Source organism: Stenella coeruleoalba (genome assembly GCF_951394435.1).
Source record: "Stenella coeruleoalba genome assembly, chromosome: 10".
Classification (NCBI taxonomy): Eukaryota; Metazoa; Chordata; class Mammalia; order Artiodactyla; family Delphinidae; genus Stenella; species Stenella coeruleoalba.
Window position 1 is genome coordinate 52,742,861 of NC_137156.1, and position 27,403 is coordinate 52,770,263.

The following is a 27,403-nucleotide window of genomic DNA, read 5'->3' on the forward strand; positions in this document are numbered from 1 at the left end:
GCGGGATCCTTCCGGACCGGGGCACGAACCCGTGTCCCCTGCATCGGCAGGCTGACTCTCAACCACTGCACCACCAGGGAAGCCCCCTGATGACTTTTTTAGAAGGGGCCTAACCCCATTCATGCACTGGCCTTGTGCAAGCTCCACCCTCATGACCTAATCATCTGCCAAAGGCCCCACCTCCAAATACCGTCACATTGGGGGTTAGGTTTCAGCATATGAATTTTGAGGGGACACAAACTTTCAGTCTATAGCAGGTATTAAGTTATTTATCTGTGATAGCACTTTTGCCCTAACTTACCCCCAAATCTTTGGATAAAATTGATGCTAAGATAATGTGGCTTCCCATACAACTGTGCTGCAGTGTTGTTTTCTGTTTGTTTCATCTCCCTGGCCACACTGAACGTTCTTCAAGGGAAAGAGCTGTATCTTTTTTCTTGCATGCGCTGGCCTCGTGTAAGCCCATCTCTTTGGTTGTCCTGGTGTACGGTAACCTTAGTGCCCCTCATTCAGCTGGTGGAAGAAGGAATGTGGCAAAGTGCCATGTCCTCCCCAAGATTAGTCATGTGTACAGTATTCCTGGACAGTCACAAAGGAAGTCCCCAGGGGCCAGTGGCTGACTGTAAAATGCCTGGTTGAGCATCTGAACCCACTGAATGGAGGGACATTACCCTCCCAGGAGCAGTGGTAGGTGATGTCATCACCTAGGATGCAGACACTTAATGGGAGCCGTGAATAAGCCGGCTCAGGACAGCTGGCTTAGAACCTTCCCCCAGGAACTCAGGTCTGCTCCTAAGATGAAGCAGACGCAGCCAGGTGGTGCAGAGGCCAGCCCGGCAGGGGCCCCGGCACTCCCCCGACCTGCTGGCCGTCCAGGCAACATTACGTTGAAACAGATCCTCCCAATGACGAGCCGTGCTCGATTACATGACCGGTTCACCCCATGCAGCCATTGCCAAAGGAGATTTTGAAGGTGTGCCAACTCAGAAATGCTGATGCCAGAAATATCTGTTTCCAAAAGTGCCTCTGGTCCTGTCATGCCCTCCTGGTGAATAAAATCTGAACTCCTTAACCTGCCATCCTGAACTCTCCACAGTGTGGCCCCAACCACTCTGTCCCTCCCGGTCTCTCGCTACCAACCCTCTGTTTTTGCCCACATCCTTAAAGCGGGTGGGTGCCAAGCCCCCACCTCACCACTGCCTGCCATCCTGGCCTTCCTGAGGCTGTTAGTCCTCTCCGAGCACCCAGAGTCATTTTTTGCTCCTTCTGAATGAACCTCTCAGCATTTCTTGACCTGATTGCACTTCCTAGGCCCTTACCCTGGGCTGTGCTGCAGTTGTTTTCTGTTTGTTTCATCTCCCTGGCCACACTGAGCATTCTTCAAGGGAAAGAACTGTGTCTTTTCTCTTGCATGCACTGGCCTCGTGCAAGCCCATCTCTTTGGTTGTCCTGGTGTACGGTAATATTAGTGCCCCTCCTTCAGCTGGTGGAAGGAGGAAAAAATGGAGTTTCACACAGATGTGCTATAAATAGATGCAGTCTAGGAAAACTCAAGTTTACGTGGAGTTAGAAGGTAATTATGCTCCCAAACAGAATTTTATGCATCCTCTTGTGAATGGCCCTTCTCTAAGGCTTTTAAAATAAATTTTGATTTACAGCAACTTGATAACATCTTTTAGGAAAAAAGCTAGAGTGAAGTTTGAATTTGAGACTCCGAAACAAGATTGCCAAAATAATCCCATTGCATTTTTCTTAATTACAAAATATCAGATTCAGCACATGAGGGGTTTTTGGAAGGCAATTGGAAGGGTCCATTCCAAATGACCAAATTGTATAAGCTGTGCTGCAGCCTCTCCTTGTCCTTAATGTAGAGAGAACTTTCATTTTTTATATGACAGGTCAAAAAGACTGACGTGTAGAATATACTGATAATGGAAACTGCCTGGACAGTCTTCAGTAATATGGCAAATCAGCCTCCTTCTCTGTGGATTCTTTTCTGTTGCAGTAATAGGTGAACCTTCAATCAGTGAATATTAAAACCCATGAATATATACCTATATGTGTGCTATAGAGGTATGTGATCCTCACCATCAAGAAAGAAACACTTAATTGGTTTTTTGAAAAGATTCAACAAAATTGACAAATCCTTAGGTAGGCTAACTAAGAAAAGAGAAAAAAAGACTGAAACAAAATAAGAAATGAAAGAGGAAACATTACAACTGACGCCACAGAAATTAAAATGCTCACAAGAGACTGTTGTAAACAATTATACGTCAACAGATTGGGCAATCCAGAAGAAACAGATTAATTTCTAGGAACATATAATCTTCTAAGACTGAATTGTGAAGAAATTAAAAACTTGAACAGACGTATAACTTAGAAAGAGATTAAATCAGTAATCAAAAACCTCCCAAAAAAAGAACCAAGGACAAGATGGCTTCACTGGAGAATTCTACCAAACATTTAAAAGAGAATTAACACCAGTCCTCTCAGACTTCCCAGAAATTGAAGAGGAGGGAGCACTGCCAGACTTATTCTATGAGGTGAGCTGATACCAAAATGAGACAAAGATACTATAAGAAACCTGCAGACCAATATCCCTAATGAACGTAGATGAAAAAATCCTCAACAAAATACTAAGAAACCCAATTCAATGACACATTAAAAAGATTATACATCATAATCAGGTGGAATTTATTACTGGAATGCAAGGATGGTTCACTATATGAAGGTTAATGTATAACACACCACATTAACACATGAGGGACAAAAGCTGCATGATCATTTCAATTGATGCAGAAAAAGCACGTGACAAGATTCTACACCCTTTCAAGATAAAAATGCTCAACAAACTAGGAACAAACTCAACATAAGTAAGGCTATATATGAAAGCCCATAGTTAACAATGTACTCAATGGTGAAAAACTGAAAGCTTTCCCTCTGAGATGAGGAAAAAGGCAAGATGTCCATTCTTACCACTTCTTTCAAAATAGTACTGGAAGTCCTAACCAAACTAAGTAAGCAAGAAAAAGAAATAAATGCAGATAGGAAATGAAGAAGTAAAATTCGCTCTCTTCCCAGATGATATGATCTTGTATGTAGAAAACCCTAAGTATTTCACCAAACAAAGCTCCTGTTAGAACAAGTAAATGAATTTAACAAAGTTGCAGGATACAAAATCCACACACAAAAATTAGTTGCATTTCTATACACTGGCAGTGAATAATCTGAAAAGGAAATTAAAAAACAATCCCATTTACAATAGCATCAAAAAGAATAAAATACTTTGGAATAAACTTAAGGAGGCAAAAGACTTGTACAATGGAAACTACAAAGCACTTCTGAAAGAAATTAAAGAAGACAAATAAATGGAAAGACATCTGTGTTTGTGGATTGGAAGACTTAGTGTTGTTAAAATGTCCATACTACACAGAGCAGTCTACAGATTCAATGCAATACTATCAAAATTCCAATGGCATTTTTTGCAAAAGCAGAGAAAAAAAATTTTTTTAATAACATCTTTATTGGAGTATAATTGCTTTAAAATGCTGTGTTAGTTTCTACTTTATAACAAAGTGAATCAGCTATACATATATCCCCATATCTCCTCCCTCTTGCGTCTCCCTCCCTCCCCCGCACCCTATCCCACCCCTCTAGGTGGTCACAAAGTACTGAGCTGATCACCCTATGCTATGCGGCTGCTTCCCACTAGCTATCTATTTTACATTTGGTAGTATATATAAGTCCATGCCACTCTGACTTCGTCCCAGCTTACCCTTCCCTCAAGTCCATTCTCTACGTCTGCATCTTTATTCCTGTCCTGCCCCTAGGTTCTTCAGAACCATTTTTTTTTTTTTAGATTCCATATATATGTGTTACCATATGGTATTTGTTTTTCTCTTTCTGACTTACTTCACTCTGTATGACAGACTCTGTGTCCATCCACGTCACTACAAATAACTCAATTTCATTCCTTTTTATGGCTGAGTAATATTCCATTGTATATATGTGCCACATCTTCTTTATCCATTCATCTGTCGATGGACACTTAGGTTGCTTCCATGACCTGGCTATTGTAAATAGAGCTGCAGTGAACATTGTGGTACATGACTCTTTTTGAATTATGGTTTTCCCAGGGTATATGCCCAGTAGTGGGATTGCTGGGTCATATGGTAGTTCTATTTTTTTTTAGTATTTTAAGGAACCTCCATACTGTTCTCTACAGTGGTTGTATCAATTTACATTCCCACCAACAGTGCAAAAGAGTTCCCTTTTCTCCACACCCTCTCCAGCATTTATTATTTGTAGATTTTTTGATGATGGCCATTCTGACTGGTGTGAGGTGATAACCTCATTGTAGTTTTGATTTGCATTTCTCTAATGATTAATGATGTTGAGCATTCTTTCGTGTGTTTGTTGGCAATCTGTATATCTTTGGAGAAATGTCTATTTAGGTCTTCTGCCCGTTTTTGGATTGGGTTGTTTGTTTTTTTGGTATTGAGCTGCATGAGCTGCTTGTAAATTTTGGAGATTAATCCTTTGTCCCGTTGCTTCCTTTGCAAATATTTTCTCTCATTCTGAGGGTTGTCTTTTCGTCTTGTTTATGGTTGCCTTTGCTGTGCAAAAGCTTTTAAGTTTCATTAGGTCCTGTTTGTTTATTTTTGTTTTTATTTCCATTTCTCTAGGAGGTGGGTCAAAAAGGATCTTGCTGTGATTTATGTCATAGAGTGTCCTGCCTATGTTTTCCTCTAAGAGTTTGATAGTGTCTGGCCTTACATTTAGGTCTTTAATCCATTTTGAGTTTATTTTTGTGTATGGTGTTAGAGAGTGTTCTAATTTCATTCTTTTACATGTAGCTGTCCAGTTTTCCCAGCACCAAAGCACAGAAAAATTTTAAAATTCATATAGAATTTCAGAGGATCATGAACATCCAAAAAATCTTGAGAAAGAAAAGTAAAGCTAGAGGCCTCACACTTCCTGATTTCAAAACTCGTTATAAAGTTGCAGTAATCAAAGCAGTATGGAAATGACATAAAGACAGATGTCAAGCTGAGTACCATCACTAGTTTTCAATCCCAAGGGAGGCGAACATCTTGAACTGATCACCAATCTCAGGCAGCACTTCAAACACTTCTGCCACTGCACCTTGGAATTGGAGTTACCAAGACAAACACAACTGGATGGGACATCGCTTTACCTAAGTAGAGAAGAGACATCAGTTTCAATAGTAGACATCAGTCCCTCCTCACTAGGCAGCCCCCCTGGTGGCCAACATAGGGCAGTTGGCCTGTGAACACCCTTCTTAAGCCACAGCAGAAAGCCCCCAACGCTTCCCGTTTGGAGTCTGAAAGCTGGGGACATGCCTGAGGGCCATTGTGTACATACTAAAGCAGAACAAAGGAACACTCGTTGCGATTGAAACGGGGAAAGATATTCCCACACAAGGTGATGAGCCCTGCACAGGCTCTCTTGGTAATGCTGTGTTCCAGGCCCGAGGCCCATTCTTTTCTTTAAGGGAACTTTATTTTTATTTATTTATTTATTTATTTATGGCTGTGTTGGGTCTTCATTGCTGTGCGGGCTTTCTTTAGTTGTGGTGAGTGGGGGCTACTCTTCATTGCGGTGCGTGGGCTTCTCATCAAAGTGGCTTCTCTTGTTGCGGAGCATGGGCTCTAGGCACATGGGCTTCAGCAGTTGTGGCACGAGGGCTCAGTAGTTGTGGCTCGCAGGCTCTAGAGCGCAGGCTCCATAGTTGTGGCACACAGGCTTAGTTGCTCTGTGGCATGTGAGATCTTCCTGGACCAGGGCTTGAACCCGTGTACCCTGTATTAGCAGGCGGATTCTCAACCACTGCGCTACCAGGGAAGTCCCTGCAAGACGGATTCTTAACCGCTGGACCAGCAGGGGAGCACGTCGCTGGTGCCTTTCCAGCTCCGTGGAAGCAAGACCTGACTGCTGAGGGATCCGAGCCCTCGGCTAAAGATGAAGCACAACCTTATTTCCTGCACTCAGAGTCCCTTAGACACCCAAAGGGCGCGTGGACCGAGGGAAGGACAGACTGCATAGATCAGCAGCCTGGACAGAGAGCTGCAGAGCCCCAAACGTCCAGCACATTGATCCGGCTTCCTCAATGTGAGGGTTCGGCTTTTCACACCGCAGCTGTGGGTCGAGCGCTCGGCATCTTTGGTGGAGGAAAGCGGTTCATGATCCTCCTTGCTTGGTTTTTATTACAGTGCTTTTAAGGTTGACATTAAAGAGCGGCCGTGTGACTTCTGATACTGTACTGTTTACAGTGTCTGAACTGCTTTGTCTGACCTCCTCCTTCTCCTGGTGCCTCAAGGGTGGAGGACAGAGGTGGACCCCCACCCCTGGGGGGATGTGCCCACAGGGGGCCTGCGATGCAGTAGAGTCAGTACACAGGAAGGCTCGTCCGTGTGAGATGCTTCCTTGACCTCAAGCAGAGCTGTGCTCCTGTGGGCGGTGCTGGGAGGTTCTATAGCAGAAATGAGTCCTCAGACCCGGCTTTGTAGACTGTGGATTTGGACCTGACCTTACACTGGGGAGCATGACTCTCTACACCATGCGGCTGTGTGTGGCTGAATGAGATGAGTGATGTAACTGGCAATACCATAGGCAGACACTGATGCTGATGAGAGAGCAAGACATTTACGTTGTGATGGGATGGAGGGTCTCCCCAGGTCGAAGAGGAAGGTGCTGCTTTGTAGTGATCCCCACTCCCCATAATTCCTTTTTTCTCCTCCTTCATATTGCTTCTTCCCTATAAGCCTTTCATCTCTCTTCTGTTCCTTAAAAAGTATCCCTTTTCCTTCCGCCCTTTGCCTTTTATACCCCAGCGCTTCTCCAAAACGGAAGGAAGCCAGCATTCAAAGAACGTTGCTGAAAGAAGCAAGCAGGGCTGGGAGCCGGGCCGGCGTCTGACCACAAAGGGCTCCCTCAGCCTCAGGGACTGAGGAGGCCTTTGGGTGTCACTGAACCCAATCCTTTCACCCTGAGAGTGCTGCTACCACACAGTTTGTTCTGTTTTCTTGAAGACTCTAAGCTATTTGACCAGGACTGACTGCTCCTTTGCTTACTGGTGACCCAGGACCATGAATCCAGTGTTGTTCACTGATTCATGGAGAATATTGAGATGATGTGTGTCCTTTGTGAGGCCTGAAATCTTTGATCAGGTCATTGTCACCCAAGATCCCTCGTAAGCCCCTGGTGTATGGGGTTTGGGGGAAAGGAGGGAAGGAAGGTGGGCCTTCTCAGAGCTGAGCTGCTGGAGGCTTTCAGAACACGTGGCTGGACCCCTCCCCCAGGGACGTCGATTCAGTGCTGGGTGGCCTGAGAATCTGCGTTTCTTCTTCTTTTTAAAAATATTTATTTATTTGGCTGCGCTGGGTCATAGTTGCGGCATGTGGGGTCTTTAGTTGCAGCATGCGAACTCTTAGTTGCGGCATGTGGGATCTAGTTCCCTGACCAGGGATCGAGCCCGGGCCCCCTGCATCGGGAGCGTGGAGTCTAAGCCACTGGGCCACCAGGGAAGTCCCAGAGTCTGCATTTCTAACAAGCTCCTTGGAGGTGTGCCTGTTGCTCTGGGGACCACACACTTGGAGAAGCAAGGCTCGAGGGCAGAGGTTGGCAGATGATAGCCTGCCAGCCAATCCAGCCAGCCACTTGTGTTTGTAAATAGTTTTCGTGGAACACGGTTACTCCCATCCTTTTGCATATTGTCTGTGGCTGTTTTCATGCCACAGGGGCAGAATTGAATAGTTGTGATGGAGACCATATGGCCCAGAAAGCCCGAAATACTTACTATGTGGCCCTTCACAGGAAAAGTGTGCCAGCGTGTCCTCTAGCACATCCTTAATGCCCTGAGCCCCATGGTTCTAACTACAGGAATAGACCCCACTTTATTTCTAGGACCCTTACTGCCAAGATGCCAGCTCTGCTAAGCATTGCCTCATGTTTCCTAGAGGAGAAAAGCATGAGACCAGTAATCACTGCTGTTTATGTAGCTCTTTGCAGGTCACAAAACACCTTCAGACCCTGCAGCAACCTAGATGGTGCCACGCCCATCTCATGGAGGCACAGACTGAGGCTTAGAGGGGCCAGAAAGTTAGTGACGAACTTAGGTCTTCGGTCCTCCCTCCCTACCACTCTGCCTCTTGGACACAAGCCCACATTGGATGAACTTCGTGTATTAGTCATCTATAACTGCGTAACAGATTACCCCCAAGCATAACACTTTTAAACAGCAGTAAATATGTATTGTCACTCGCAGTGTCTGTGGATCAGGAATTCAAGATCAATTTAACTGGGCATTTCTGGGTCAGGCATTTTCCTGGGGCTCAGTCAGGTGTCTTCTGGTGCTGCAGTCAGTTAAGGCTTGACTGAGCCTGGAGATCCATTTCACCAAGGCAGTCACTCGCCTGCTGGCAAGTTGGTGGGAGGGCTCTGTTCCTCTCTGTGTGGGCCTCCCCGCAAGACTGCTTGAGTGTCCTCACAAAGTGGCTGCCAGCTTCCCCAGAGCCCAGGAGAAGCTGGATCCTTTTTATGACCTAGCCTCCCAAATCACGTAGCATCATTTCTGCCGCACTCCGTTCAACAGAAATATTTGAGAGGCGCCTGTACTCAAGAGGTGTGTCAAAGAATTTGTAAATATATTTGAAAACCAGCCCAGTATGCAGATTTCCATTCAGTCGCCTGCTGGGACTATTGAGGTTCTGTGGTTTCCCTGAGAGCAGGCCTTTAATTGATCATAGATGTCACACTAAAGTTCCAAGCGAGAGCAAGGTTAAGTCACAAACTACTAGCATCACGTAGGCCTCAAGCTTTGTTCTGCTCTGCAGCACCCAAAGGTCTCCTGTAATGGTACTTGAGGAGCGGTCAAGCAGGGCCAGAGGGAGACACCCACCCTCATGATGTGTGAAAGTGGGAAGACGACCAAGAAAAAAGTGGTTTGAAATACCCCCGGGTGACTCACATATGCATCTCCCAGGTGCTGGTCCCCCGACTCCCATTTGAAAACTACTTTCCTAACTCTGTCTTCCCCATTTCCCAGATTGGGAAGCAGAGGCCTGAAGAGGCACAGTTTCTTGTTGAAGAAAGCAGCAGGTATTAAGCATACTTCAGTAAAGCTTAGTCGGGGCGCATGGATTAAATTTGCCCTTCCAAGTCTTTGTATTAATTAATCCTTATCGCAAGCCAGCCGAGTACATTTCTTGTCAGATCTGTTTCCAGGCAACATCTGGGTCTAATGGGTGGGTCCCAGACCGAGTTTATTCTTCCACATCCTGCCACCTCTGTGGAATGTGCTTCAAGTGTAGGAACTTATCCAGACAGATGGTAAACTCTGATCTCATCCCACCTTAGAGGGACCGTAGCTCCTAAATCTTTCGTAAGCAGTGTTTGGTCACCCCCTAGTGGGTAAATGGAAAAGTTCGCCATGCTTGCTGAACAGAAGCACTACTGATCTGGAAGGGGCGTGGAGGTGACTCGACAGCACTCAGCAGGTGTAGGGAGCTGTCATCTTGAGTATGATGCAGTTCCTCGGTGGTGCAGGGAAAGGGTGCAGGCTTTTTCCCTATCATCTCCTCTGGCTCAATGTGTTAATAATCTAGTTTATTTGAAACAATGCAGGAAACAAAAATATAACAACTATGTGTGCATGTGTGTATATTTCCTGATGCAGAGAGTAAGTGTGACGGTTAACAGGATTGGCTAAATTTTTTCTGTAAAGGTCCAGATAGTAGATATTTTAGGCTTTGCAGCCAAAGGCCATGCATTCTGCTGTTGTAGCATGAAAACAGCCTTAGATAACGCTTAAGTGGATGAGCATTGGCCATGTTTGTGGATGGTACATAACAGGCAGCGGGGCTGCGGGTGACCATGGCCCACAGTTGTCAACCCCCATGAAAAAGAAGGAAGTGGATTGTGTTCATCTCTCACACGAGGTGGTAGAGTCCTCAGGGGTGGGGACTCGTGCCCTGCTCACATTTGGAGCCTGAGCACCCAGCACTGTGTCTGGCTTGTAGCAGGTGCTCACGGCGTGGTTGCTGACCTGAGGTGACTCTGATGTCAACCTCTGTAATATATCAGCTTTCTTCCAGGATTTCTTGGTCTTCATTGAGTTAAAAACAGCAACTCTCTGAATCGGATGTTTAAAGCATCAGAGCAGATAGGATTTGCAGCCATCCTTGTTTTCTTTCTATTTGTCTCTATTTTAAAGGAACCAAGGTGCCACGTGAGAGGCCAGCAGATAATAGGCTTTGCAACGATGAGCTCGAGCACTGCCTGGTGGCCCAGCATCAGTGGGCAGCTCTGAGGAATTTTGTTTCGCAGAACCAGGCATGGGTTTGCATCAAGGCATCTGCTCATTTTACCAGAGCTTATTTCTGCCCAGAGACTTCTGCTTGGGAGGGGTTGGCTGGTGGCATTCTAGGTGACGCTCCGAACCAGCACAGAAAGAAAACAGAGCAGGTGCTGGCCTCTTCAGCCTTGCATGTGGCTGGCCCTCAGGGCAGGTTTGTGGTCTGCCAAACGCTCTGTTTTTGCCATTATTAATCACAATAGTAGTTATCATTTATAGAGCATCTTGTCTCATGTGAATTCTAGAAGATACATTTTATCCCTGGGTACAGATGAAGAAACTGAGGCACAGAGAAATTAACTGATTTGGGGCATGTTATTGATATTTTGTGGCAGCATAGTTAAAAGTCTGGGCTAAGTTATGTAACACTTAGTGCCTGTTTCTCCATTTGTAAAACGGTTCTGATGAAAGTTATTCAGAGGGCAGCTGTGTGGGTTAAAGCGAGGTGAGGCATGTACAGCTCTTCCTTACTCTCTAGGACGTAATATGCTATTACTGTTACCTGGGGCCTGGCCACATAGTAAGTGCTCAAAAAATATTGGTTAAAGAGAGAAATGTTATTTGCCCAGTCACACAGCTGGTAAGAATTCAAAGCCTGAATCTTTCTACCAGGCCAGATGGCCTTGGCATTGTACCATTTAACCAAATAGGAACGGAGGACATGGTAACCATGATATTGAGGGTGTCCGCACAGGCAGAGAGGACAGAGCTGAAGGGTCAAACGCTCCTGGTTCACTTAGCCTGGCATCTTGGGCATCTTGCCCATAGGAGAGGCCTCAAGTTCAGTCCATATGTCCGGGAGCTGGACATAGGTAAGACTCCTTGGCTCCATACAGGTGTAAAAATCTTGAAATATAGAGAAGAGGATACTGGGAAAGGAGGAGGGGATGGATTCCCGGGAGTCACTGTCAACCCTGATAATGATACTAGCATAATAGTAATAACTGACCCAGCACCCAGCTGATCCCAGGCACTGCTGTGCATATATTAACTCCCTTTGTCTTCCAACAACCCAATGAGGAAAGTTTCTGTATCCCCATTTTACAGATAAGGAAACAGGCTCAGGTTGGTAACTTGGCCAAGGACAGGCGGAATCTGGAGTACCTGATTTCCCCACTGAGCCAGCTCTGCTTCTCAGTCTGACGTTACCGCGAGTGCTAGCATCGCCCCAGCCAAAGAATGGGGAAGTGGAGAAGGGGAGGAAGACACCAAGATCCAATGCTACCAATTAAAATAACATCAGACTAGATGTTTGGTTCTGCTCTGACCACTAACTAGCTCTAAGCTTGTTGATCCCAAACATCTCCTGAACTTCTCTTCCAACATTCACATTCTTTGGCCCTTGAACCGCTATGGAATGAATCTTGACTTTGAGAAAAGGTGCTCTCTGGAGACTGACATCCGATGCCAAGCCATGGGTCAGTCTCCTCTGGAACTGAACTTCCATCTGACCTTCGTGTGTTAGGTCAGAGCCTGTGGGAGACTCACGTCATCAGATGGGATGTCTTTGAGATCTCAGAGTCTTGGCTTTCCCTCCATCACCCAAATGTTGCCTGGCTAACTCCCATTCACCTACTTAATCTTTTTTTTTTTTTTTTTTTTTTTTTTTTTTTTTTTGAATTATGGTTTTCTCAGGGTATATGCCCAGTAATGGGATTGCTGGGTCATATGGTAGTTCTATTTTTAGTTTTTTAAGGAAACTCCATACTGATTTTTTTTTTAATTTATTTTTGGCTGTGTTGGGTCTTTGTTGCTCTGCGCGGGCTTTCTCTAGTAGCGGCGAGCAGGGTCTCCTCTTTGCTGCGGTGCGTGGACTTCTCATTGTGGTGGCTTCTCTTGTTGCAGGGCATGGGCTCTAGGTGTGCGGGCTTCAGTAGTTGCGGCACGCAGGCTCTAGAGCGCAGGCTCAGTAGTTGTGGCGCATGGGCTTAGTTGCCCTGCGGCATGTGGGATCTTCCCGGAGCAGGGCTCGAACCCGTGTCTTCTGCATTGGCAGGCAGATTCTTAGCCACCGTGCCACCAGGGAAGCCCCACCTACTTAATCTTAAACTGCCTCTGACCATCCAGACCTGGTTGGGTCCTTGTGCTTTACATTCTTGTATCAGCCTAGTTTCCTTTCATAGGACTTAACCACAGTTCATAGTCGAATATCCATTGACGGACCTTTTCCAGAGGCAGAGACCATGTCCGTTTTCCCACATCATTGCACCACCAGTGCACACTCAGTGAGTTTCTTTTTAAATAAATTATTTATTTATTTTTGGCTGCATTGGGTCTTCGTTGCTGCTTGTGGGCTTTCTTTTTAATTGCAGCGAGCGGGGGGCTACTCTTCGTTGCGGTGCGCGGGCTTTTCTCATTGCGGTGGGCTTCTCTTGTTGCGGAGCACAGGCTCTAGGTGCGTGGGCTTCAGTAGTTGTGGCACACGGGCTTAGTAGTTGTGGCTTGCGGGTTTTAGAACGCAGGCTCAGTAGTTGTGGCGCACGGGCTTAGTTGCTCCGCGGCATGTGAGATCTTCCTGGACTAGGGCTTGAACCCCTTGTCCCCTGAGTTGGCATGAGGATTCTTAACCACTGTGCCACCAGGGAAGCCCTCAGTGAGGTTTTTGAATGTTTGAATGTTGTCACGTGTGTGTGGTATTAAACATGGCAGGAGGAGACAGCCTGGCATGGTCATATTGTTTGGTTCTCTCCTTGCAGGACACATAAGAGTAAGTCTACAGTAGCCAGTTTTCAACGCCACTTTATTGCAAGGAGTTAATATGGTCAATGATCTAAAGCCCAATGAGGTATCTTGGAGGTGCGCTGAGCTCACACCTGGATCAACACAACTCCTCCGGGGCAAAGCCAGCTGGAAACAGCTGGTGCGTTGCTCCCAGGGTAGCCTAGTTCATTGTCAGTGGTCACCTGTTTTCAAGGCTGAAGGACAGATGGTGCCCATCCCGGTTCCAGGCTATAAAGTCAGAAAGAAATCAGCTAACCCGTAGTGCCTTGAAAAAGCCCTGGCTCATAAGAGATGCTCAGTGTACATTTGAATAAATGAGACCCTTTAAACTCCTCTGAGCAGCAGAACAGCTGTCACAAAGTTCAGAGGCAGGAGAGAACTCACAGACAAACTCAGTGTGTCTTTCAGTGTGATTTTTAAAAATCTAAGGCATCTGTTTCCTTGGTCCACAGGACCCTAGAATAAGGAAGCTGCATGGGGGCATGTGCATGCGGAGGGTCCAGCAGGGCTGTTGGAATCAGCTCGCTGACGGTCTCAAGACCTTCACGGCGTTGAAGGTTTTCAGTTTTAAAAAACTTTCTTCATAGAAAAAACACAGATATCTGGTACCATTCAGGAAGTGGGGTGGGTGGGGCAATCAATCTCATTCCACAAGGCAGTTAATTGAAATATTCAGTCCATTGCATCATCCCTATTGCTTTCCTCTCCTTGTTATCATTTGTTCAGGTCAATATTCAGTATTTATTATCTCTGTGTAAATATTAGAGTCGTGTTACAGTGAACACTTAACTACAAACAGCTGCTAATAGTTTCTTCTGGAATTTAGTGACATTAATAACGTACATATTTTTTAAGAATTTGCTCACTTTTCTTTGTAGCTAATTCACCTCGTGTTTTTCTAATAGCCTTTCAGTAAAGTTTCCCACAAGCCATTCCCATCAGATAATGAGTTCTCGTTTTTATCTTGGATGCATTTCTCCTGGGGATCTCCCTTCACCTTGGAATTCCCTTTACCTTTCTGTTGGGCTGACTTTCTGGTTTCCTGGATCCCTTGTCTTCCCCTTTCTTGGCTTCCTCCCTCACTTGGGGTGAAGCAGATTCCCTAATCGACTCACCAGGTTAAGAAGGTAAAGTGACAAAAGGCACGGTGGTGATGGCCTTCACCATGCCTGTCTTTTGTTTTGGGTTTTTTTTTATTATTATTTATTTGGCTGTGCTGGGTCTTAGTTGTGGCACGCAGGATCTTTTAGTTGCGACATGGGGGGGATCTTCCCAGACCAGGGTTGGAACCGGGGCCCCCTGCATTGGGAGTGTGAAGTCTTAACCACTGGACCACCAGGGAAGTCCCTGTCTTTTGAGTCACTCGGCTCCGATCTGACCGGGTTATACCTTCTGTGCCTGGATCGTTTGTCATGCCTGGATTTCCCCTCCTTCTGGGGATTACCCTCACCCTTTCTCCCACAGCGTTCTGTTGGTTTACTCAATAGTTCCTCTTTTAGAGTTTATACCCTCATTTTGTTGGGTCATATCCTTCAGTAGATTACTGAGAGAGAATGTGTGGAAGGTGGATTCTTTTTAGATGTTGCATATCTGAAAAAAAAAAAAGTCTGCCTCTTGCTCTTCACTGATTATTTTCCTGGGTAATTTCTGGGTTAGAAACCACTTTCCAGTTTGAAGGCATTTGCCATTATTTTCTAACATTCTGTCTGCTTCTGGAAAAGGTTAAAAGCCTTTCTGTTTTCTGATCCTTGGTGGTTCTTTGATTGTTCAAAACATCTTCTCTTTGCACCTGAGGTTCTGAGATTTCTGAACCTCCGCTGGGTCTGTTTTCATCCATTATGCTGGGTACTCAGGGGAGCCCCTTCCAAAAATGTGTCACTTTTGTCTCCTTTCCTATTCATCTCATTCTGATGATAATTTTAGAAGGGTTTGGGAAAGGAACAAAGTTAGATTCATGTGTCCATTTTGACATCTTTACCTAAAAGCCTAAAATACATGCTGAAGCTACAGGAATTGGTGCTAACACAGCAGTCAACACAGATGAGTGGAATAAAGGTTCCAGAAACTGACCCAAAATGTGAGAAGTCATCAGTAAGTGATAACAGATCACCTGACCATCTGCTGGAAAAAAATAAAGTTGGACTTTCTTCACCCCATATATAGAATTCAGTTCTAGTTTGTTTAAAGATTTAAGCATACACACAAAACTATCAGAAAATACAGGAGAATATTTTTATAATCTTGTGCTGAGAAAGCCCTTCCTAAGCACATAGGAATAGAAGAAGGCTCAAAGAGCTACCAGTTAACTGTGTAAAAATGTTAAACTCCCATGTGACTAAAGACTGAATTTAAAAAAGCTGGATGGGAAAATATTGCCTCATATGTAGTTTGTTACCATCCCTGTTATGTAAAGATTTCTACAGATCAGTAAGAAAGTGATTTTTTTAAAACGTCAATAAATCAGAACTAGAAGTGGCTAATAAATATTTGAAAAGATGCTCTTCCATCCTCAGGACTGATCAGGAAAATGCAAACTAAAATAAACAAGAAGGATACAGTACATCTGTTCTTAGTGTGTGGTCCCTGAACCAGCGGCATCCCCTGGGAACTTAGAAATGCAGATTCTCAGATCCCTTCCTAGACCTACTGCTAATCACAAACTCTGGGGGGAAGCCCATCCACCTGTAGGTTAACAAGCCCTTCAGTTGATTCTGATGTTTGAGAACCATTGCTGGGCAGCTGAGAGAGTGAACAAATGACGTTCAGTGTCGTGGATGAAACTCACAATGTTGAGTGAGAGAAATCAAACATGGGAACATGGACGATAGGATTCCATGTCTCTGAAGTTCCAAAACAGGATGACAGAAACCAGGGGGGTTGGGACCCTCGGAGGAGGGAAGGAATAACTAGGCGTGATGGAACCCCCCGCTCCGCCACAGCAGTGCTAGTCATGTTCTCTTTCTTGAGTGGATGCTGGTGACACAAGTTGGTCCAGTTTGTGAAAATTCATTGAGCTGTTCACTTAGGATTTGTACACTTTTCTCTGTGCTGTACTTCAGTCAAGCAGTGAAGGGCAAAACATGAGATCTCTTTTGTTTTGTTTTTTACTCAGGTTTTTAATTATTTAAAACCTGGGCATTTAATGAGGTTGGAAGGGAAGAGCAAACATACTCAGATGAGAGGATGAGTTAGCACAAGTTTTTTGATGAGTAATTTGACATACCTCTAAAGCTTAAAATATTCTAGAAATTCCACTTCTAGAAATCTATCCTGGAATTCATGTTTGCAGAGGTATACATTATATAAGAATGTTCCCTGGGTATTTTTTGTACAAACATAAAGGAGACAACTTAAATTTTTCTCCATAGGGAACTGGTTACATGAATTATGGAAAACTGGGCAGCTGTTAAAATCGACATAGATCTGGAAAGAGGTCCTCGGTGGCATGGCTGACTGAAAGAAACAAGTTATAGGCACCATATACTGAGTGATCCGTATTTTTAAAGGAGAAAGAAAAGGATTTGCAGGTGGTAGTTATAAATGCAAGCAAAAGAAGTTAGGAAGGCTCAATGTAAAATTTTTATATTGGTTTCTCGAGAATTTACAACTGGTGTTTGTAACTTCTTTGTGTGTTTTATGTATAGTTTTTATACTGCTGTGCTTATTTTTACCTGCACTTATCACTTTCGTAAACTTTAAGTCTTAGATTTACCATTCAAAAAAAGGGTTGGCTTAAAATAATGTTTATCAGTGAAAAAACAAACTATTTTTGTAGTCTGAACAAAGATCTACTTACACACACACACACACACACAGAGCTGAGTAACATTTTTGTAGAGTGCTTTTCATCAGTATTGGTTATAGTGAGAGACAAAAAGTGTGCTTCTGGATATATTTCACTTACCTAGGAAATTCACTTAGGCAGAGTAATTCTTTTCTTGACAGTTCTTTTCCTGTGTTTGCTGGTAAGATCTTGGGTCAAGGATTCCTGTTTTTTGAGAGACAGCTCAGTTAGCAATATCATGTCTGTGTGTAAAAGATGACTGCCGCTAGCACATTAGACAGCGTCTCTGGATAGTGGACTCCGCTTGCTTTAATAATGAAAACCATTTTCACGTTCAGAGCCAAGAGCTGTTAGCTGAGCCTGTTTAGCTGGCACAGGCTTATGCCGGCAGCTCTTAAACTCTTGCACACTCCTGGAGAGACAGCTGCCACGTTGCCGTGGCTCTTCCTGTGGTTATTTCCTGTGTGAATCAACAGAGGGCCCTTCTGACCTCTTCAGTTTGAATCAGGAAGCCCTTCTTGTTGTTTCAGACCCTGCCATGCTGGATGAGGTGTGTTACCTGTCTTACTGATCCAATGGAATAGCACACCTGTGTGTGTAGATGACCTGTCAGTTGTGATGAATTCCGGACCCAAACCCCACGGGTGTTGAGGCTTGGCACTTTCTGGGATTTTATCCTGTTTTGTGCTGCTTCACTTCCAGTCAATTCCGTTGCCACAGATGTAAACACAAAAGTACATCTCCATTAAATGTTCCTTCGGAATTCGTATACGACATCAAGCAGATAAAAGAACATCAACTTTCAGCTCTAAGGAGGGGAAGCAACAGCACTTAGAGTCTGTTCCCTGTTCCCCAGCACAGACATCCAGACCTCGCCAGGGAGGTGGGTTTGTCTCAGTGAACAGTTTAAAAGTTCCCCTGGAAGCCTGTCTGAGGGCTAAGTGATCCTAACACGAAGTCTTTCCTAAAGAGGGGCCTGAACTCTTCCTCCTGGACTGTCCACTTCTAACCCCATCCTGAGGTCTCTGGCTCCCCTAGACTGGATAGGTTGTAAACTGAGCCCAGGTCAGCCCTTTAACCTGTTCCTCTTTCATCTTTCCAGCTGAGGAAGTGACACCCTAATCCACTGGGGAGTCTTTCCAGAAACCTGGGGGTAATTCCACTTTATCCTAATCTAATCTGTCAAATCTGTGAAGGTTCTGTCTCCTTCTGAAATTTCCCTTGAATCACTCACTTCCTAGTATCCACCAGCATCTTGGTGTTGGATGCATCATCTTCTTCCACTTGGATTATTACAGCAGTCTCTGAACTGTTTCCCTACCCCTACCCCCGACTCTGCTTGCCTGTTCTCGCCATGCAGTCAGAGTGATCTTGCAAAAACTTAACCTGATCTTATCATTGTCTGGCTCAGGATCCTCCTGTAGCTCTTAGGATAAAGTACAAAATCCTTAGGTGTCCTGGGCCCACGTAATCTGACCCTCCCCAAGCCCTCTAACATCTTGTACCCATGTCCTAATGTCCTCCACTCTCCTACAGGTTCTAGAAGGCCACTCCCCTGCAGCCCTCTGCCCATGCCATGCTCTCTGCCTGGGACGGTGTCTTCTGCCCGTCTTACTAGCTCCCAGAGGGTCTTCAGGCCCTTCCTCAGCACGGCCCCCTCGGACATTTGTTGTTCCTGCCTAAAAGGTCACAGCCCCTGTCACAGACCCTTGTCACACCCTTTATTTCCTTCAGAGCATTTTCACAACTGTAACTATTCAGATATTTCCCCCCATGAGACTCTAAGTCATGCATGAGCAGGTCTGTTTGGTTTCTGCCCTGCTGTATCCTCGGGGCCCGCGGAGCAGGAAGCCCAGCCTGTGGCATGTGCTCAGGGCAGGTGCTCAGGTGTCAATGCCAAATGACCAGCTTTGTGATCAGAGTCACTTTCATGTCTTGTCCCACATCCCATGGAGAGAGCTGAGACAGGAAGGCAGTCACTTGCCCCGAGTTACACAGCAGCCAGATCTGCTGCCAGAGTCCGTCCCACATGCCTGATGCTGTCTCCTGGGAATAGAGTTTCGATGCCAACTTTCCTGAGTTAGGAATAAAGTCCTCCTGGGCCCTGGAAGGCACACCTCGCCGTGGCCTCCCTCCTTGAGGACCAGAGACTCACACAGCGTAGACCAGCATCCTTCCTTCACTCAGTGGTGATGTGATGGGGCTTCGGGCTTGTCTTGCTCTGTAGCAGCAGTGAAGTTGGGCGACCGTTGTTGGAATAAATGCATGACTTATATCTTGTTCCCTTCACAGGTATCGGGAGCAGATTCCAGCCACAGATGTGTGTTGTTTTGCCCCTCTTTATTAGTGCTGACATTTAAAAATCGAGATCATCATGTACAAACTTGAGTTTCTGTGTTCTCCTGGGGGTGGGGGTGGGAGAAATACCGAGAAAACCAGCCCACAACTGGCCAGAGCTGGGCAGAGACTTACCCCGGAAACAAGGCGTGGGTTTCTTGTTTGTCCTCGTCTCTGCTCTGCCTGTTCTGTTCATTCATTTTACCTTCCTAGCATTTGCAAGAATGTGAGCTTGCGGCCAGATTACATTTGGTACATGTACCCATATATATGAGTAAAAATTGTAATTGACACTTTGTATAATTACTTTTTTCTCTGTCCCCACTTCCTCCTCCTTCTTCATTTTCCCTTCCGCCTCCCTTTTCTTTTCTCTTTTACAGGTTCTGGGACTGCTGGTATGGACACTGATCGCTGGAACTGAGTACTTCCGGGTCCCTGCGTTTGGCTGGGTCATGTTTGTAGCTGTGTTTTACTGGGTCCTCACTGTCTTCTTCCTCATCATCTACATAACGATGACCTACACCAGGATTCCCCAGGTGCCTTGGACCACGGTGGTAAGGAAACCATGGATGTTCTTCCTGTCCACTGCCCATTAGGTAGGACGGAACTTAGTCCTTCTCCAGACAATTCGGGATTGTCTCTGCCAACAAAGCAGAGGGCAAAGCCAGGGAGAACCCAGCACAGGTGTTTTAAACCTGAGTGTGAAACAGCATTGTTGGAAGGTCCAGGAATTCCTTTTAGGCAAAGTAGCAAACCGGTCCTCAGAAGACTGAATCAAGAGATACACTGCGTACACTCTTGTTTTATTAATTCCCTATGAACAGTGTCATCTAGGAACAGGTGTGTCAGGGCATAGCCCCTGCAGATCTTCTGTCCTCCAAACCCCTCCTGGGGCCGTGGCTTTAACCCTTTTTGTACCAGAGTTCTTTGATGTTGAGAGGTGAAGAGTTAGAATGAAAAATGAAAGTCACTGTTAGAGCAGCTAGGTGACCTCACATGGGGGAGCAGGAGTGATCAAGAGCGACTGGATTCTTGGGCTTCCCTGGTGGCGCAGTGGTTGAGAGTCCGCCTGCCGATGCAGGGGACACGGGTTCGTGCCCCAGTCCGGGAGGATCCCACATGCCGCAGAGCGGCTGGGCCCGTGAGCCATGGCCACTGAGCCTGCGCGTCCGGAGCTCCGCGACGGGAGAGGCCTGCATACCGCAAAAAAAAAAAAAAGAGTGACTGGATTCTTGTCCTGACTCCATGCTGGGTGCATGATTACAAAGGGAGTCACAGCCTGGGGGTGGGGCAGGGGGAATAGATAAGAAAATATGTAGATTACAGAACCTGTCTTTGTCTGCTTGGGTGCCAAAACAGAATACTCTAGACGGGAAGCTTCAATGACTGAAATTTCTCTCAGTTCTAGAGGCCAGAAGTCTAAGATCAGGTGTCAGTATAGTTGGTTTCTGGTGAAAGCTCTCCTCCTGGCTTGCAGATGCCTGCTGATCTTGCTGTGTCCATATATGGCAGAGAGACAAAGAGAGGATGTGAGCTCCCTTTCGTCTCAGAAGGGTACTAACCCTCTCGGGGGACCCCACTCTCATGAGCTCCTCTAACCCTAATTACCTCAAAGGCCCCGTATCCAAATACTATCATGTTGAGGGTTAGGGCTTCAACATATGAATTTGGGAGGACACATTCAGTCCATAATATTCTGCCCCGGGCCTCCCTGGTGGTGCAGTGGTTAAGAATCCGCCTGTCAATGCTGGGGACACGGGTTCGAGCCCTGGTCCGGGAAGATCCCACGTGCCACGGAGCAACTAAGCCCGTGTGCCACAACTACTGAGCCTGCACTCTAGAGCCCACGAGCCACAACTACTGAGCCCACGCGCCGCATCTACTGAAGCCCACGCACTCTAGAGCCTGTGCTCCTCAACAAGAGAAGCCACCACAATGAGAAGCCCGCACACCACAACGAAGAGTAGCCCCCACTTGACTCAACTAGAGAAAGCCTGTGTGCAGCAACGAAGACCCAACACAGTCAAAAATAATAAGTAAATAAAAATAAATAAATGTATAAAAAAATACTATACTAATATCAATAAAAATAATAATATATTTTTAAAAATTCTGGCCCCCCCCAATCTTGACCATCTCACATGCAAATACATTCGTTCCATCTCAACATCCCCCAAACTCATTCCAGCATCAACTAAAGTCTTGATCCAAAGTCTCCTTTAAGTATCATCTATGTCAGATATGGGTGGGGCTTGAGGTACAGTTCATCCCGAGGCAGAATTCCTCTCCAGCTATGAACCTGTGAAACCAGACAAGTTGAGTGCTTCCAAAATACAGCGGTGAGACGGGTACAGATAGACACTCCCATTTCAAAAGGGAGAAACAGGAAAGAAGGAAGGGGTGACAGGTCCCCAGCAAGCCCAAAAGTTACGAGGCAAATTCCATCTGATCTTAAGGCTCCAGAACAATCCTTTTTTTGGTTCAGTGCTCTGCCTTCCTGGTGCATTGGGGCGGCGTTGTCACCCTAGTGTCTCTGCAGGGTGGCCCTGCCCCTGGGACACTGGGTGGGGACATCCTGACTCAGAAAACCCACCCTTTGAAACTGAGGAGGAACCAGCCTGCCCACTGGGTGGCAGCCCTGATGATCTCGGAATCACCTTCGGGTGATTCATTCTTTTCCTGAAAGATAAAGCTATTTCGCAGTCAAATAGTTCTGTGGTTCATTCTGTCCCATAGAATCCAAGAAGTTCCACAGCCCTCCTTCATTTTGGCCCGTCTGCATCCCCTTCAGTTCAAACTTGTAAAGTTTCTACTGGTATAATCCCTTACGTATTCCTGGCTTCTGCTGAGACTGTCGATTAGATCTGTGGTTTGTACCTGTAATCTCTTTTTCAAAAGGCTGTTTGGCCACACCCTGAGCGTTCTCTTCTGAAAGAGCTTTCTCATTTTTCGCAATATGGCTGAGCTGAGAATTTTTCAAATCTTCAAGTTCTGGTTCTTTTTGGTTTTGTTATTTTTATTTTTTTGGCTGCGCTGCGCGGCATGTGGGATCTTAGTTCCCTGAGCAGGGATCGAACCCATACCCCCTGCATTGGAAGTGCAGAGTCTTAACCACTGGACTGCCAGGGAAGTCCCACTTCTGGTTCTTTTTTGCTTAACAATTCCTTCTTCAATTCATCTCTCTCCTTTTGCATTTTCCTCCAAGCTGTCGGGGGAACCAGGCCACTCCTTTGGCACTTTGCTAAAAAAACACTAGAACACCTTTCAGACAAGTTCTTTGCCACTTTATAGCAAGGATCACCTTTCGTCCAGTTTCCAATAACGTATATTCCTCATTTCCATCTGAGACCTCACCAGAATCTCCTTAAACATCCATGTTTCTAGCATGTGCCTCAGAACTCTGCAGCCGCTCTTCATTAGCCAGTGCCAAAGCCACTTCCATATTTTTAGCTATTTTGTGACAGTTCTGAAGGGACTCGAAGTCTTGGTCTCCTGACTGCTGGTCGGGGTTCTTATTTTGCTGACCTCTGGCCTAGAGCATCTATTAGTCTGTCTCTCCTCCAAACCTAAGCCTCCTTCATTGATTTATTACATTAAGAACTTAAAATATTGCCTTTCATGTTACTTTTTTTTTTTCTTGTTTCACACTGCTCCCTTCCGAAACTCCCTGGTTTTAAAATGCTCTGATTTGCATTTTCAGAATTTATCATCATGAGCTGTGTCCCCATTTTATAGCTAAGGAAACTGAGGTTTGGAGCCTCCTGACTTTGCACAGGTTCACGCACAATTGGGCCCATGTCTCTCGACTTCCATCCAGCAGTTTTTTCTGATGTCATCCTGCTCTGGGTGCTCCTCTGCCTGAGTAGTGAGTAGAGCCCTGGCCAGCAGTCAGGAGACCCCTCCATGTTGGGGTTCCACACTCACGCGTGTGAAGAGACCAGAAAGTCATGCAAGTGAGCGTAAACTGTTGAATCCTTGCCACCCATATGCACTGACTTAAACAACAGCAGGATATTCTTCACAGAGAAGTAAGCTGGAAATGTGCTCCCAGGATTGCTAGATCTTCTGTTGTTGTTGTTTTTTTCCCTTCCTAAGGGAATCCAGAAATCTGGGTTTCTGTGTAAACTCCCCCAGTTTTAAGATGTTTACAGACAAATTTTGAAAATTTTGCTTGCTGCTGGCAGATGCTAAACGTCAGACGCGTCTGCCTTCTGGTTGGGATATTTTATTTGCTGCTCCAACTGAGGAGCCCCTTTGCAACCCCTCAAAGCGTTGGTAAGCGAGGAAGCAGCGTGCACTGAGTACCCCCAAGGCGCCGAGGAGCTGCCTTCTCATCGCCCTTGTCCCCTGCCCCGCTCACGAGTCCAGGTGGGCCTCTTGGCACAGCCGGGGTGCGCTTCTGGCCGCTTCTGAGGTCCGGGTATGCCCGGACCTTCCCAGGCTCCCTAAACACTCTGCGCCTCTGTCTCCCAGGGTCTGTGCTTTAATGGCAGTGCCTTCGTCTTATACCTCTCAGCCGCTATTGTGGATGCGTCTTCTGTCTCCCCGGAGAGGGACAGTCACAACTTCAACAGCTGGGCAGCCTCGTCGGTGAGTGAGCATTTCATCCCCACGGTCTCCTCCTCCCTCCCCAAGGCCGGCTGAGGATCTGGGCGAGGAGGACAAAGTTATCTGCAGGGCAAAGCATCACCTGTGGGGAGGGACACCTTGGCAGTGAACTTCCTGGTTTGAGCATCATGGGGCCTCCCGATGGCCTGGAGCACAAAGAGGCTGAAAGAGTCCACTCGAGTGAAAGCCAAATGCTAGAACAAAATAAGTGTTTGAGGGAGAAAAAACATTTGAGGGATTCTAAGAATAATTCTGCTGCCTACAGTGTCAGTGGGAGAGGAGGCAGAAAATGAGCACACTAGGATTCTGTTTGTTGAAGTAGAAATGTTTATTCATGCTCTGAGGATGCCTAGGAAGATAGACACCAGCAGAGGCTCCTTCCAGGGACTGTGATGGACCATGAGGAGTGTGGGATGAGGGGCTTCTACTTTTTAATTTATGCGTTTATGTACTGTTTGCATTTTTAAACCATAAGTGTGTATTTTTCAAATTTAAAAAACTAATTTTAAAAGTTTCTCTGAGATGGGCCTTATAATATTCCATCCGCAGTAGAAGTGATGGGGGCGGGAGGCAGGTAGTTAGACAGGAAGACCAACAGTATGATGTTAAAGCTGGTGGGTGATCCATGGGTGTTCATCATATTCTTGACCTATATCTCAATATCTCTATTTAAGGGTAAAGAGCGTGGGTCCACGTGAGATTAAAAGTCACAGGGCTCAAGTTAGCACACAGCAAGGATCAGCTGGGCAGATGCAAACTAGTATATATAGGATGGATAAACAACAAGGTCCTACTGTATAGCACTGGGAACTATATTCAATATCCTGTGATAAACCATCATGGAAAAGAATATGAAAAGGAACGTACATAGATGTATAACTGAGTCACTTTGCTATACAGCAGAAATTAGCACAACACTGTAAATCAACTGGACGTCAATAAAATTTTTTTAAAAATGAAGAATCAGGTGGAACTGGGCTGTGGTTGCCCCAGGAGAGGGCCTGGCGTTTTCCCGCCTCTGCACTCACACCCCATGTGGGCCCCTGGCTTCCTTCCGCCCACTCAGCTTGTTTGTGTAAACTGAGCCTGTGACAGTGTGAGGTTAAGCTTTGGTCTAAAATCACCGATACTAAATTAGAAATACACGGGCTTTTCTCAGATGCACACCACCATATTCACCCCCACGTGAACACCCTGGGCTTATTGGAGTAAGACTACAGGCTTTCCAGATAGGTTCCGAAAAAGAAAAACAGCCTAGCCTGAAATTGTTTCAGAAGGAAGGAAATTGAACCAATAAAGCAGGTTTAGATGAGAAAGCTTGGAGTCAGGGGATGCCATAAGTGCATTATTCAGTAAAGGTGAAATGACAACTTTTGCTAATTAGGATGTGCCCTAAACCCCCTTTCTATCATGCTTTGTTTTCTCCAGTTCTTCGCCTTCCTGGTCACCATCTGCTATGCTGGAAACACATATTTCAGTTTTATAGCTTGGAGATCCAGGACCATACAGTGATTCGCCATTTTGAGAATTAAAAGGGAAAAAAAAAGGAAGAATCTCACTGTAAAAACAGCTGTAGGTATAATGTATATTTCCAGAGAATTGTATTTAACTAATGTTTTTATATACTTAGTTAAATTTGCTCACAGTGGTTTGTTATGATTAAACTGGATACTTATTTGCAAAGTGCTGTAGCTTATAATGAATCTTAAATATCTTGTTGATGTCTTCATAGACCTTATTTTCTTAGGCAATGTATTAGAAATAGATAAATTGCTAATATTAAGAACGCATCAAGTTTGTAAACCTAACTTTTAAAAATGCCAGATTCTTTTGTCATTAAATGTTTCGCAATCCAGGGTAATGTGGCGTCTGACTCAGGAAAGGAGACTTATTGCTGAAGGCTGAAGCTGGGGGCTGTGCGGAATTCTTCATCCTCATGGGGTTGCCTGGGGTGATATTGCCAGGAGACACTGTCCACAGCCCCCAGGCCAGCGTGGTCAGAGAGACCCATCTCCCCAAGTCTGGGGATCGCTGGCGGCGTGAGTCCCACATGCCAACGGGTTGGCACAGAAAGCATCTAATGAGACACTAGCCTTAGAACTTAGTAATGAGCTCGCCTTGAGTGGTGCTCTGAGCACAGTGGCTGAGGTGCTGGTGGTATTTTTTTCTAATACAGATTAAAATAAGCTCATAACCATTAAAAGGATAAATACTTGCATGTACCTTAAAAACCATCTTGCTGACCATAGAGACACAGGTACCATATTAGGTGGAACATATTGGACCAAAAGGCTCCAAATCTCCAAGCCCTAATATTTTGTAACATTGTTATTAGATATTATGAGACCATGGGAAGAACTGTGTTCCGAAGGCAGATGTGCACTTAGAGGAAGTGTTTTTAGGCAAGATGGTTCTTGCTGGAATGGCAGTGTATCTTGGGTGATTTTTCAAACTGAAAAACAAAAAACCACTGAAACGTTAGTATAGTTGATGATAGGGAGAGGGTTCAGCCGTGCACTCTGTGGACGTGGCCCCGTGGCCTCCTCTTTTCTGCTCGTGTGGCAGTGCTGTTTTCTTTCTGTTGTGTGTTGTTTGCGTTGGTTTTCCTGTTCAGCTAATTCCTTAGCCAACAAGCTCTGTTTCCCCCTATAAAGGAGAGTTGGGATTTCTTCAGTGTCTCATGACACCCACCCCAGACCTTTGAAAGGAACAATGAAGAATGTTCTTGGGTTGTGTGTCCAAAAAGGTAGGGGGGAGGGGACACCAAGAGGGAGAGGTGGGGTGGAGGGTGGGAGTGGGTGGGCGTGGGGAACACGAGAGGCCTCTTTGGGTCCCGCATGTAGCCATGAAGCTTCAGCTTCAGTGACGCAGACCTGCAGGTGACCGGGGCTGCGATCTTTCTGGAGCGGTGTTCCCAGTCATCACCCGGACAGCCTCCGACTCGCTGATTTTGCAAGAAGAGCTGAAATAACTAGTCAGGGTTTGTGTGTGCTGCCTCTCTGTCTGTCTCTCCCTTTCACACTCCCAGAAGCATGTTCACCTTGCACGCACCTGGTGGATTTTTTTTTTAATTGAAATATAGTTGATTTACAATGTTGTGTTAGTTTCAGGTGTACAGCAAAGTGATTTAGTTATATATATATGTAGGTACACATATATTCTTTTTTACATTCTCTGTCATTACCTGGTAGATTTTTAAAGTACTTTATATTGCAATCAAGTCTCCATAAGAGGCAGAAAAACTGTACCCTAAGAGGTCTGTTTCTGGAAACAGTCGTAAAGAAAGAAGCCTGCTTTTATGATTGTGTGGGGGTGTGTGTGTGTGAGTGTGATTTCTATAATCATGGACACATATATAGCAAGTAACTTCCGGAGCAAAAGATTTCATAAGCCACTTTGAAATGTCTTCCAAATAGACCACAACCAGCCATAGGCCTTTCCTGAACCGGTAGCGCCAAAGAGATCTATTTCAAGAGATCAGTGGTTCATTTGCATCCATGCGGAGGGGACTTGCTGTCGTGTTTTTATATGTGGCTTTTCAAGAGCATGACCCTTTGTGTTGCCTTAAAAGTTCACCC

At 45.5% G+C, this 27,403-nt stretch overlaps 1 protein-coding gene across 1 annotated transcript in view; it reads left to right on the plus strand.

Moving 5' to 3' along the window:
* Window positions 1–25,682, plus strand: part of CMTM8 (CKLF like MARVEL transmembrane domain containing 8) — a 91,698-nt gene extending 66,016 nt beyond the window's left edge. The window contains exons 2-4 of the mRNA XM_079935438.1: window positions 19,598–19,771; window positions 23,691–23,807; window positions 25,254–25,682. Coding sequence (XP_079791564.1) covers window positions 19,598–19,771; window positions 23,691–23,807; window positions 25,254–25,337 — 375 coding nt within the window. The 3' untranslated portion in view covers window positions 25,338–25,682. The remainder of the gene's footprint in view (window positions 1–19,597; window positions 19,772–23,690; window positions 23,808–25,253) is intronic.
* The last annotated feature ends 1,721 nt before the right edge of the window (window positions 25,683–27,403 follow it).